The sequence below is a fragment of the Somniosus microcephalus genome, chromosome 24, assembly GCF_052327205.1.
Source record: "Somniosus microcephalus isolate GS21.2 chromosome 24, FLI_Smic_1.0, whole genome shotgun sequence".
Taxonomy (NCBI): Eukaryota; Metazoa; Chordata; class Chondrichthyes; order Squaliformes; family Somniosidae; genus Somniosus; species Somniosus microcephalus.
In genome coordinates, this window is record NC_141010.1 from 4,278,639 (window position 1) to 4,292,747 (window position 14,109).

Sequence of the window (14,109 nt, forward strand, 5' to 3'; positions counted from 1 at the left end):
GAGCCTTTAACTTAATCAGGAAGACTTTGCTTCCCTTTTGATATTGTTTTGATAGTGATATATTTTATGAATTGTCTCCCAACTGTTCAGTTCATCCTGTGGCTGCGTAAGTCGGTGCGATTCACAAACGCTTGCTGACGGCGGTGCTCCTCTCCAGTGCGGGTGCGGAGGACGCTGATGGAGTTTTGTGCTGCTGGTTTGGGATCCACTTCACCCTAGTTTGAGATTTCTCGCCCCCAGACGATCTCTCTCAGTTCACAATCCCTCTCGCGCACCAGCAGCACTTGTTACCAGCCTTCGACAAACACCCTGGCTTATTTCTGGGGAGTCTGCCCACAAGTGCTGGGGGATTGAAACGCTGTCTGTCGTGGACACTCTGTGCCAATGTCAAGCATTGCCAGGCCAAAGGCAGCAAGCAGGCTTAGACACTAAACTAGCCGGCCCAGTGATGAGCCCACCCTGCAGCCCCCAACAGATCCCCCCCCCGGGCCTTAATGTGCCAGTGTGCTTTCCAGTCCCTATGGCAACCATCCTGAGACCTCTAATAGAACGCTGAGTTTGGGTTGGTTTTGTGCTGTGAGCCATCCCGACCACCAATCACCACAACTTGTATTTATACAGCGCTTTTAACAGTAAAACGTCCCAAGGCGCTTCACCGGAGCGATTATCAGACAAAACTAGACCCCGAGCCACATAAAGAGAGATTAGGGCAGGTGACCAAGAGCTTGGTCAAAGAGGTCGGCGTTAAGGAGCGTCTTAAAGGAGGAGAGAGAGGCGGAGAGGTTTAGGGAGGGAATTCCAGAGCTTAGGGAGGGAATTCCAGAGCTTAGGGCCCAGGCACTGAAGGCACGGCCGTCAATGGTGGAGCGATTAAAATCGGGGATGTGCAAGAATCCAGAATTGGAGGAGTGCAGAGATCTCGGAGGGTTGTAGGGCTGGAGGAGTTTACAGAGATAGGGAGGGGCGAGGGCTGGAGGAGGTTACAGAGAGAGGCAGGAGCGAGGGCCATGGAGGGATTTGGAAATAAGGATAAGAATTTTAAAATCATAGGAACAGGAGGAGGCCATTGACCCCTCGAGCCTGTTCTGCCTTTCAATGAGATCATAGTTGATCTGTGACCTAACTCCATATGCCCGCCTTTGCCCCTTTTCCCTTAATAAGTTTGGTTAACAAATATCAATCTCAGATTTAATATTAACCATTGATCTAGCATCAATTGCCGTTTGCAGAAGAGAGTTCCAAACTTCGACCACCCTTTGTGTGGAGAAGTGTTTCCTAATTTCACTCCTGAAAGACCTGGCTCTAATTTTTAGGCTGTGCCCCCCAGTCCTAGACTCCCCAACCAGCGAGGCATTGCTGGGCCAGGAGCCAATGTAGCTCAGCGATCACAGGGGGCGATGGGTGAACGGGACTTGGTGTGAGTTCGGATACGGGGCAGCAGAGTTCTGGAGGAGCTGAAGTTTATGAAATTAGATTGTAATTACCCCAAACCCTCATTTCATTTGCGACAGAGGGAATGTCCCATTTTCTAACCCCCATCCCCGAGTTTCAGGGTCGCCGATGGTGGAACCCCATGAGGATTCAGACTTGCTGCTTAGGGACGGACTGGCCCCTAGACATTGGAGCTTGTATTGAGTTTGAGGAGATGTGATAACGAAGACTTGTGTCTGCAGAAAGGAACTGGAAACATCAGGACAACCATTTCCATGAGACTTTATTAAATCCCCAGCAATACAGAAAGTGGAAAATCAATTAACAGTTGTGTATATTGGGTTTGATTAGTTCTTATTGTAAAAAGAGTTTTGTTTCTGAAAAAGCAGAAAAAAGAAATTGGTGTTTCACTTTCTACTCATCGATCACAACCTCCTCCACGCGCGAAGACACAACTTTTCCATTAATCCTTTCTTCCACCACAGTCATCACTTTCTTCTTTGTGGTGATGACAGGCTCTGTAAAATCAAAATGTTATCCAGCGGATTCATTGAATGATTATTTGAAGCATTCATTCATTAATCTGAAGTTTATGGGGGGGGGAAATTCGGTATCGCCCCATTTGGAGCAGGTTAGAGGTAGAATGAGGTGTTCTCAACATAATCCCAATAACACCTTAATCCTAACCTCTTCAGAGCACCCTTGCTGCATCAGAGTGACCATAAACTCCATCAGTAGTGTAGACCTTCTTGTGAGCTCTGTATTAACAGGACTTCATGTTCTATGTTTGTGGTGAGAATTCATGGATCAAAGATTACAGTAGACCCAGTAAACAGTTTGACTAGTCGCTGACGGCAGTCAATTGACCCACCAGTATAATGGGAATGAATAACCTACTTGCTGTACTTTATACTCTAGGGGGAAAAATTCAGTATCGTCCTGTTTAGGGCGCCATTATCGGCCGTGTGCAAAGTTTAGCGCTTGGCGCTAATTATCACCTCCGACAGCAAACTTGGCTTTTATCGCCCCTGGAGGTGATTGGAGCGCTAAATCAGGCGCTTCACACCTGTCTTAAGGCGCAAACGCCGAGGAGTGAGGTGCTACCTCAGAGCGCTGGCGAAGCAAGGAAGGGCAAATCAAAATAAACCTGCAAAGTGCTGCTCAGTACTCAAAACTCCTTCACACAGCGTTGAATCTCTCCAGAAGTCAGTCTCTCTCTCTCTCTATCTCAGAATGCGTGGTGCAACAATGTCACCGACAAAAAAAGGCAGGAAGCGGTCGCCTTTAAATAGCGCTCCCCTAGTCCCTTCCTGACTGCAAAACGCTCCCCTCAACCTGTCGTTGCTAGCGGCAGGTGGTAAGGCAGGGGGCACCACTCAATATCCGGTCCGGGGCGCTAATGGGGCGTTGCGCACTTGAATGATGTCACAATCTGCCGGCGCAGGAGATCGTGGCGGTAGTGTTTAGCGCCGCCGCAAAATGTCCAGTTAATTTCGCGAGCGGCACAAACATCGCCGCGCCCGGGTGCTAGTTGCTTTGCGCCCCAATTGGCGCCCTCTTAAGGCACTAACGGGAGGCGCAAACAACTGAATTTTTCCCCCTATGAGTTTACAATTCTGGCCACACCTGGGTTGCCAGCTCTGGTTAGACATATTCCTGGAGGCTTCATCACATGACCTCCACCCCCCACCGCACCGCCCCTGCACTCCGCCATTGGCCGCCCCCACACTCCGCCATTGGCCGCCCCCACACTCCGTCATTGGCCGCCCCCGCACTCCGCCATTGGTCGCCCCCACACTCCGCCATTGGTCGCCCCCACAGTCCGCCATTGGTCGCCCCCACACTCCGCCATTGGTCGCCCCCACGTCCATCCTCACGGTGCATTTACTGGTTTATATTTTGCACATTATACAAGAATCTTAACATTTAAGTATTTTGGTTGAGGTAATATTCACTACACTAGGTGACAGTAGATTCTACTCCATCAACCAATAACACCTTGCCTCTTAAATCCTGCCCAGAAAGAGTTCAATTCTCCCCCCCACCCTCCGCTCCACACCTCACTTTCCCCTCCCCTCCTTTCTGGAACCTGCCGCCACAGTAAGATACCAGGCGTTGGCATCCCATCGGTTTTCAAGAGTGGCCATAATTCACATGTGAGTTTAGACGGTCAGTGTTGGTTGGCTATTGAACTGTGCGGGGCATCGTGGGGGAGTTTGATGCTCCCCTGAGCGACAATCACACACAGGCACGGCTTCAAACAGAGCTCGGCAGCTGGTCGTCAGGCGTGAGAACCCAGCCTGATTCTCGTCTCCCTACCCACGAGGCGTTGAGGTAGAATGTAACAGCCGAATTGTTGCTCCGGCTGGGATCAGACTTTTCCCACCCTGCGTGACTCAGCCCCACACCAGGCGGTGAAGTTATGGATTGAGGTGTCTGGGAATATTGGCTCTCTCTGCCTGTACCAGTCAGCATGATGCTAGCTGCCATATCTACAAGCTCCAGCTGTACATATCCTTCCTTCTGTGTGTGAGCTTGTGATGCACTCACGATGACAGTAAGATTGAAATAATGTCCAACTCACCCCTTATTTCCTCCTTGACTATAGATTGCTTGGTTATTTGTTTCGTTGTATGAGCAGTTGATGCTTGGCTGCTTGATATTTGGCTCCTGAAATCAAAGAGTAAACAGTAAGCATCCAAAAACCTGTACAGCAGGAAAATCGCGAGGGCCGGGTGCGAGTGTAAAGGAAGAACTTGCATTTATATAGCGCCTTTCACAACCTCAGGATGCTCCAAAGCATTTTACAACAACAACAACTTGTATTTATCTAGCGCCTTTAACGTAGTAAAACATCCCAAGGCATTTCACAGGAGAGTAATCAGACAAAGAATGTGACTCCGAGCCACATGAGGATAAATTAGGGCAGGTGACCAAAAGCTTGGTCAAAGAGGCAGGTTTTAAGGAGCGCCTTAAAGGAGGAAAGAGAGGCGGAGAGGTTTAGGGAGGGAATTCCAGAGCTTAGGGCCCAGGCAACAGAAGGCACGGCCACCAATGGTTGAGCGATTATAATCAGGGATGCTCAAGAGGGCAGAATTAGAGGAGCACAGAGAACTCTGGGGGGAATTGTGGGGCTGGAGGAGATCACAGAGATAGGGAGGGGCGAGGCCATGGAGGGATTTGAAAACAAGGATGAGAATTTTGAAATCGAGGCGCTGCTTAACCGGGAGCCAATGTAGGTCAGTGAGCACAGGGGTGATGGGTGAACGGGACTTGGTGCAGGTTAGGACACGGGCAGCCGAGTTTTGGATGAGCTCACGTTTACATAGGGTGGAATGTGGGAGGCCGGCCAGGAGTGCGTTGGAATAGTCACCAGCTCATGTTTAGTATCTAACTAAGATCATTTGGCAGTGTGGTGGCTCCATTACTGGGCTGAGAATCCAGGGAACACCAGCTCAAATCCCACCCAGGCACTTTGAGAATTTGAATTTAGTTTTTAAAAATTTGGAAATAAAAGGCTTGTTTCAGCCTCGATTATGGGCTCAAGTCTCTTTGTGACTCAGAGGCGAGAATAGTCCCACTGAGCCACAGCTGACTCCTGAATTATTCAATAATTTGAATTAAGCAACGTAAATAACAGAGCAAAGTGGAACATATTAGTGCTTAAAGAGAGGCAAATCATGGGAACTGAACTAGAACATCACTCGGGCTGCAAGGAATGGGGAACGATCACTAGTGCAGTCAGGGTTTTCTTCTGTGGTTGGTGCTGGAACATCTCTGGCATAGAATAGAGGGAGTGTTACTCTAGAATCGAATTTGTGCAATGGCAAGGAATAGTCCTGACACGGACTGCCTGAAATGGAAAGTGTTCCAATTCCCAGACTATCATTCCTCATTCCAGGAGCACAAAATTCACCAAAAATGTGATATCACCCAAAGCACCTTTACAGGCAGTGATCATTCTGAAGTACATCGAACATGTTTAGTTAGTAACAGGAGTCCGGGTGTCAGGAGTTGGGTTCGGTTTGGTTAATTTCTTACCCGTATCCTTCTCCATCCAACAGGCGACGGTATGTGGCGATTTCCATCTCCAGCCTACATTTAATATTCAGCAGGTTGGTGTAGTCGGTGGCATGGCTTTGCACCTTAGACCGGATTTCCCTCAGCTCCCCCTCCAGGCTGCTGATGTTGAGCTGAATTCTGTTCCGCTCGTCTGTGTAGCGATTCTCGGTGTCCCGAAGAGTTCCCTCCAGAGAGGCGAGCTGCACACAAACAGCGACTGGTCAGACCTGCGCCCAGTGACACCCCAACACCCAGTGACGGTGAGGTTGCTGCTCTCCCGTGCTGTACTCACCATGCTGAGGTGGGTCTGCAGCTCCATTTCCAGCCCCTGATAGGTGTGCCTCAGTTGGCTGAGCTGTAACTTTTCTACCTGGAGCGCCTCAGTGTTGGTGGAGACATCCTTCTGCACAGTCATGCACTGCAACAAGTAAAACAAGTCATCAGCCAACATACGAACAGAAGGATTGGGAGCAGGAGTTGGCCATTTGGCCCCTCGAGCCTGCTCCGCCATTCAATCAGATCATGGCTGATCATCGACCTCAACTCCACTTTTACGCCCCATCTCCATATCCCTTGATTCCCTTCATGTCCAAAAATCTATCGATCTCAGCCTTGAATATACTCAACGACTGAGCCTCCACAGCCCTCTGGGGCAGAGAATTCCAAAGATTCACAACCCTCTGAGTGAAGAAATTTCTCCTCATCTCAGTCTTAAATGGCCGACCCCTTACCCTGAGACTGTGACCCCTGGTTCTAGACTCTCCAGCCAGGGGAAACAACCTCTCAGCCTCTACCCTGTCAATCCCCCTCAGAATCTTGTATGTTTCAATGAGATCACCTCTCATTCTTCTAAACTCCAGAGAGTATCGGCCCATTCTACACAATCTCTCCTCATAGGACAGCCCTCTCGTCCCAGGAATCGGTCTAGTGAACCTTCCTTGCACCGCCTCCAAGGCAAGTACAATGCACTGTGTCTTCATCAAAGCCACTAACACGAACTATCTGGTGTCTGAACAATCAAGGATTGACATTTGTCATTAACAGTATTTTGTGAGAAAAAATTACGCCTACTTATTTTGAAATCTGGTCACCAAAGAGCCAAGTTATCCCAACACATAGCACCGTGGCAACCTGTTTATTTCTGATGCTGAAGTTGCGAGACACTTTACTGCATGTTACAGTTTGAGGGAGATGGGGAATCAGAGAAACCCTCGGGGTTTATGCTGAAACGGGCCAAGTGACCAGTACTTGTCTAGTGAAAGTCAAAATGTGATTTTCTGAACTGAAGACCAGGTTTGTTCTATTTTTAGCTCTTTCTTTGCGATTATGGTGAAGGAATTACACTGGGCTTCCCGTCCCTGTGAATCATGGTTCATAACTCTCAGCCTCCCTCGGTCACTGGGCTCTCTGTCCCTGTGAATCATGGTTCATAACTCTCAGCCTCCCTCAGTCATTCACCAACTCCGGACCTCCCAAAGCGCTTCACAGCCAATGAGGTACATTTGGAGTGCAGTCACTGGTGTACTCTTCTGGATTCACCCTAAACCAAATAAACTGTAACTAATAAAACTTTAAATGAAACTTAACAAATTAAATTAAAATTTGGTTGGCCGGGATGACGATGCACTCCAGTCCCCGCGGCGCCCACCGGTCACGGAAGGCCTCGAGCGTGCCGGCGGACACTGCGTGCTCCATCTCCAGGGCCACCCGGTCACGAACGTGGCCACGGAAGAGAGGCAGGCAGTCGGGCTGAACGACCCCCTCGACCGCCCGCTGCCTGGACCAGCTGATGGCCACTTTGGCCAGGCCCAGGAGCAGTCAGTCACTGTTGTAATGTAGGAAACGCGCCAGCCAATCTGCACACAGCAAGCTCCCACAAACAGCAATGAGGTCATGGACAGTTTTGGTTGAGGGATAAATATTGGCCCAGGACACTGGGGAGAACTGGATCAGATCAGCCATGATCTTATTGAATGGCGGAGCAGGCTCGAGGGGCCGATTGGCCTACTCCTGCTCCTATTTCTTATGTTCTTATAACTCCCCTGCTCTTCTTCCAATAGTGCCATGGGATCTTTTACGTCCACCTGAGTGCAGACAGGGCCTCAGTTTAACGTCTCATCCAAAAGACGGCTCCTCCGGCAGTGCAGCGCTCCCTCAGTACTGCACTGGGAGTGTCAGCCTGGATTATGTGCTCAAGTCTCTGGGGTGGGGCTTGAACCCACGACCTTCTGACTCAGAGGTGGGAGTGCTAGCCATGGCCAGTACCTTAAAAATTGTGTGATAGTGCAGTGATCACACTGGAATGGTGCAGTGATCACACTGGAATGGTGCAGTGATCACACTGGAATGGTGCAGTGATCACACTGGAATGGTGCAGTGATCACACTGGAATGGTGCAGTGATCACACTGGAATGGTGCAGTGATCACACTGGAATGGTGCAGTGATCACACTGGAATGGTGCAGTGATCACACTGGAATGGTGCAGTGATCACACTGGAATGGTGCAGTGATCACACTGGAATGGTGCAGTGATCACACTGGAATGGTGCAGTGATCACACTGGAATGGTGCAGTGATCACACTGGAATGGTGCAGTGATCACACTGGAATAGTGCAGTGATCACACTGGAATGGTGCAGTGATCACACTGGAATGGTGCAGTGATCACACTGGAATGGTGCAGTGATCACACTGGAATGGTGCAGTGATCACACTGGAATGGTGCAGTGATCACACTGGAATGGTGCAGTGATCACACTGGAATGGTGCAGTGATCACACTGGAATGGTGCAGTGATCACACTGGAATGGTGCAGTGATCACACTGGAATGGTGCAGTGATCACACTGGAATGGTGCAGTGATCACACTGGAATGGTGCAGTGATCACACTGGAATGGTGCAGTGATCACACTGGAATGGTGCAGTGATCACACTGGAATGGTGCAGTGATCACACTGGAATGGTGCAGTGATCACACTGGAATGGTGCAGTGATCACACTGGAATGGTGCAGTGATCACACTGGAATGGCACAGGAAGCTCACAGATTCCCCATTACCTGCTGCTTGTACCATTCTTCAACCTCATTCTTGTTCTTGTTGACCAGTTCCTCGTACTGGCTCCGAATCTCTGCCAGAACCTTAACCAAATCAACGGAGTTTTCAGATTGGACTTCTACGGTGATATTGCCACTCAGCTGGCCACGCAGTCCCTTCAGCTCCTATAGAGAGAACATTGGGTTAGTCCACATTCACACTCTTAAAAGAACACTCAACTCGGAGGCAATAATTTACCAAACAAGAAATGCATTTTCTACTTATTGGTGTTGCTTACATCCTCGTGGTTTTTCCTGATGTAGATGAGTTCCTCCTTTATGCCCTCAATCTGCATCTCCAGCTGGCTCCTGTCCAGGGTCATGTTGTCCAACATTGTACGTAGTCCATCAATGTCTCTCTCTACTGCCATTCTGATCACCAGCTCAGATTCAAATCTATTGAAATGGGAAAAGGGGAAAAATGTTTCTTATTCCTTGTAGAGTGATGCTGAAGTTACAAGGCATTTACTTGCCTGTTTCAGTGAGATTGTTGGACTGGTTTATGTTATCTCCCCTGAGGGGGTCAGAGGGGAATGTTCCAGATTTCCCCCTCGCCCTTTGATTTACTGCCGCTCCCAGAGATTACATACCTGTGGGGGGAGTGTGTCTAAACATAGAAACATAGAAGATAGGAGCAGGAGGAGGCCATTCAGCTCCTCGAGCCTGCTCCGCCATTCAATGAGATCATGGCTGATCATCCAAACTCAGTACCCTGTCCCTGCTTTCTCCCCATATCCCTTGATCCCTTTAGCCTTAAGAAATATATCTAACTCCTTCTTGAATATATTTAATGAATTGGCCTCAACTGTCTTCTGTGGTAGAGAATTCCATAGGTTCACCACTCTCTGGGTGAAGAAATTCCTCCTCATCTCTGTCCTAAATGGCTTACCCCTTATCCTTAGACTGTGACCCCTGGTTCTGGACTCCCCGGCCATCGGGAACATCCTTCCAGCATCTAGTTGTGATGCTCCAGGTGTCGTGAGTGTGGGGCAGGTTTAATGGACTCAGCTGGTCTTTTCCTGCCTGTCATTGTTGTATGTTCGTATGTATCTGGCATGTTACAGAGTTAGATTGACTAACATATACAAGACTGGACCCTCCCCAATGGAGCCATTCTCTAATGTAAGACTCACAAGTAGAGAACTCCAATCGGTGCAGCTTGACTTTGTCAGCAAGGCCTGATCTCACCCGTGTGGACGCTGGGCGAGAAAAACTTTTCTGTTTTGAGTTCTACCTACTTCCCCTGGTGCCTCAGTTATTCACATACTCTCTGTGTGTCTCCCGAATGTCTGCCATCTCCCTCATTAGGCCTTATGTCCCCTCATGTTAATATCAGTTCAGCCACTTAACCATGTCTCTCTCCCATGGGTGGACTTGGGAATAAGAGTGAACACTCATTCCCATTCTGGGCCAGAGAGGTTGATTGGCAATCATTAACAATTATCACATCGGTAAAAGGGTTTCTTACACTTTAACTTTCTGCGGCCAGTTTAATGGGCAATCGACACGGAGGTGAGATGCTGTTTGTGCGGTAAATCTGGAGATTCACAACTCACGACGCATCTCTCAATCCCTGCATTTGCTGGCTGGTTTGAGCATGGACAATGCTGGATGTCATTAACACCCTGGTGTTTCTCCAGCAAGACCCGAATCTGAAGATTATTTTTTGGGTCACATGCCATCCATTCAGCAGGAGGGGGAGAATGGAGCAGGCGCAGGAGAAGGTTGGAAGTAGGGGAGGTGGAAGACAAGTCGGCAGGACAGGGGCTGTCAGCTCAATGAAGACATTGCACACCCACCCACACACTGACTCCAAAAACTCACTTAATTCTGAAGTCTTCAGCCGCAAGTTTGGAATTGTCCACCTGCAGCATGAACCTGGAGTTGTCAAGGATTAGACCATTAATCTGAAAAAAATAGAGATTAACAATATGGTTTCTGACAGTAAATGAGAAGAATGTAGCCAACAGCAACCTCACGTTACTATCCAACCATCGCCACAGCTTTCAGTTTACAGTGAAAGGTTATCCAGGTCTATAACATCCCCTGCACTTCCACCTCTAGTCTATTGTCTCTCTCCCTCTCTCTCTCCCTCTCTCTGTCGCTCTCTCTGTCTGTCTCTCTGTCACTCTCTCTCTGTCAATTCAATTCAATTCAATTCAAATCGCTTTATTGGCATGACAAGTTACATCTTATGTTGCCAAAGCATCGGAAAACATTCATGTTTGTTCACAAAAATACAGATCTATCCATACAGTGTATAAACAGATATATCCGAGTGTATAAATATACTTTCATATAATTTATATATACTCTTATCTTATCTTTAGTGGTTGTCCCTCTGTCACTCTCTCTCTGTCACTCTCTGTCACTCTCTCTCTCTCTCTCTCTGTCACTCTCTCTCTCTGTCACTCTCTCTGTCACTCTCTGTCACTCTCTCTCTCTGTCACTCTCTCTCTCCCTCTCTCTGTCATACTCTCTCTCTGTCACTCGCTCTCTGTCACACACACTCTCTCTCTCTCTCTCTGTCACTCTCTCTCTCTCTCTCTCTCTCTCTCTCTGTCACTCTCTCTCTCTCGCTCTCTCTGTCACTCTCTCTCCCTCTCTCTGTCACTCTCTCAATTCAATTCAAATCGCTTTATTGGCATGATAAGGTACATCTTATGTTGCCAAAGCATCGAAAAACATTTATGGTTGAACACATAAACGCAGATCTATTCATACATTGTATAAACAGATATATCCCTGAGTGTATAAATATACATTCGTATAATTTGTATATACTCTTTTCTTAGGTTTACTGGTTGTCCCTCTGTTTATGGCAAGCTGTAACATAGTGTGCCGCTAAGGTTACACAGTTTCTCTGTTCCCCTAGTAGGTATGGGAGTTTTTGGTCGTCATTCAAATTTCTGAATTCAGGGCATATTTGTGTGAATCTTTGGTAGAAATTCTCCCTGATGCCCTGATATTTTCCACAAGCTGTGAGGAAGTGCATCTCTGTCTCCACCACTCCCTGATTGCAGTGAGAGCATATCCTGTCCTCTCTTGGCAGCCGGGTCTGTCTGTGTCTGCCTTTTTCGATGGCCAGGCTATGTTCACTAAGTCTGTACCTTGTCAAGGTTTTTCTCAGTTTGCTATCCTTTACCATGGTCAGGTATTCAGCCATGTTGTATTGTCTGTTTAGGGCCAAGTAGCAATTGAGTTTGTTTTGGGTTTTTGTTGTTTCTGCCCAATATGACAGGTATTTTTCCTTTTGCTTAGTGACAATTGTGTTGGGTCGAATTCTCTGTGCTACGATGTCACTGTCCTGGGGCTGGTTATTGTTAGTAGTGTTAGTGGTTGCTTCACTGAGTCCCAGGACTAGTTGACTGAGGGTATTCTTCTTTATGGTCCTCTCTTGGCATTTCAGGGCTTCGTAATGGTAGCAGTGGGGGTTGCTCATTTTTAGGTGATTCCAAAATTTGGTGGCTCTTTTTTGGATAGTAATTATTAATGGATATTGGCCTAGTTCTGCCCTGCATGCATTGTTTACGGTTTTCCTTTGAGTCCGGAGGATACTTTTACTTTTACTCACTCTCTCTCTCTCTCTCTCTCTCTCTCTCTGTGTTACTCTCTCTGTCACACACACTCTCTCTCTCTCTCTGTCACTCTCTCTCTGTCACACACTCTCTCTCTGTCACTCTCTCTCTCTGTCACACACTCTCTCTCTCTGTCACACACTCTCTCTCTCTGTCACACACTCTCTCTCTCTCTCTCTCTGTCACACTCTCTCTCTGTCTCTCTCTCTCTGTCACTCTCTCTCTCTCTCTCTCTGTCACTCTCTCTCTCTCTCTGTCACACTCTCTCTCTGTCACTCTCTCTCTCTGTCACTCTCTGTCACACACTCTCTCTCTCTGTCACTCTCTCTCTCTCTCTCTGTCACTCTCTCTCTCTCTGTCACTCTCTCTGTCACTCTCTCTCTCTGTCACTCTCTCTCTCTGTCACCCTCTCTCTCTGTCACTCTCTGTCACACACTCTCTCTCTCTGTCACTCTCTCTCTCTCTCTGTCACTCTCTCTCTCTCTCTGTCACTCTCTCTCTCTCTGCTCCTCTCTCTGTCATACTCTCTCTCTCCCTCTCTCTGTCATACTCTCTCTCCCTCTCTCTCTCTGTCACTCTATTTCTCTCTCTCTGTCACTCTCTCTGTCACACACTCTCTCTCTCTCTCTCTCTCTGTCACTCTCTCTCTGTCACACACACTCTCCCTCTCTGTGTCACTCTCTCTCTCTCTGTCACTCTCTCTCTCTGTCACTCCCTCTGTCACACTCTCTCACTCTCTCTCTCTCTCTCTCTGTCACTCTCTCTCTCTCTCTCTCTCTGTCACTCTCTGTCACACACACACTCTCTCTCTGTCACACACACTCTCTCTCTGTGTCACTCTCTCTCTCTCTCTGTCACTCTCTCTCTGTCACTCTCTCTCTGTCACACACACTCTCTCTCTCTCTCTCTCTGTCACACTCTCTCTCTCTGTCACACTCTCTCTCTCTCTGTCACTCTCTCTCTCTCTCTCTCTGTCACTCTGGTTTGATGTACCCCTCTCATTCCTCAGTGGCAGCCTTCACTCATCATTGCCGGAAAACTCTGCCCAACTTCAAAAACCTCCTCAAAAGCCACCGCTTGGACCGCACCTTAGGTCGTCTCCCTGACTCTTGTCCCAATTCCTGTGCGGTTTGTGTTCCTCCTGCCCCTTGTGAAGCCGCCTGAAAGACTCTCAGGTTGCAAGTGTTGCACAGAGAGCCGGGCGGGTCTTTAAACACCACGAGCGAGTCTCCACTATGGCCAGGTTAGCTGTGCTGACTGGGGTGTCGGGCACCTACCTGGTCGCGGAGTCCTTGGATGGTGACCCAGAAGGCGCTCAGATCTCTGGTGGCAGGAGTTGTCTTCTCGTAGAACTGGCGGATTTCCAGCTCTAGCTGACTGTTGGAGGTCTCCAGGGAGCGGACCTTCTCCAGGTAGGTGGCCAGGCGCTCGTTCAGGTTCTGCATGGTCGCCTTCTCGTTGAAGTTTACAGACGAGGAGCCGGAGCCATAGCCGCCGGCCCCCATGCCGAAGCTGCTGGAGCTGACGCTGGATATGCGGCTCCTGGCCAAACCACCGTGCAGACTGGCTGCCTGGGAATAGTTGCCCCCGAGCATGCTGCCCCCGAGCATGCCCCCGCTGCTGCGGGTCCTGGAGGAGCCCAGGATCAGGGAGCCACCGCTTCGGCTCCTGGTGCTGATGGGGTAAGAGCTGGAAGCCATGCCGCCGAGTCTGGAGATGTGCTGTGGTGGCCAGAACCTCTCTCACCTCCTTATATCCCATCCAGGTGGCTGCTGCCGTCCCGCCTCTCCCCGGCCATTGGCCGGGGCCAGGCGACACATTCCTTGGCAGAGGCTTGGGGTTTGGATGAATGGACACGGCGCCTCGCCCAGAACACTCCCTGGGCTTGGGCTGTGCCCGCAATCATTGCAGAGAGTTTTTAAAAGAACCATTTTCTCACGAT

At 49.0% G+C, this 14,109-nt stretch overlaps 1 protein-coding gene across 1 annotated transcript; it reads right to left on the bottom strand.

Annotated features, from left to right (window-relative positions):
* Nucleotides 1-1,697: 1,697 nt before the first annotated feature.
* On the bottom strand, nucleotides 1,698-13,902 carry LOC147100968 (keratin, type I cytoskeletal 19-like). Its single transcript, XM_085966087.1, has 8 exons — nucleotides 13,445-13,902; nucleotides 10,414-10,496; nucleotides 8,829-8,985; nucleotides 8,554-8,715; nucleotides 5,786-5,911; nucleotides 5,473-5,693; nucleotides 4,016-4,101; nucleotides 1,698-1,949 (listed from the first exon to the last, which is right to left on the bottom strand). Exons 1-8 carry the CDS (start codon nucleotides 13,865-13,867, stop codon nucleotides 1,846-1,848), a joined length of 1,362 nt encoding a protein of 453 aa, XP_085822213.1. The 5' UTR covers nucleotides 13,868-13,902; the 3' UTR covers nucleotides 1,698-1,845.
* Between the last annotated feature and the right edge of the window lie 207 nt (nucleotides 13,903-14,109).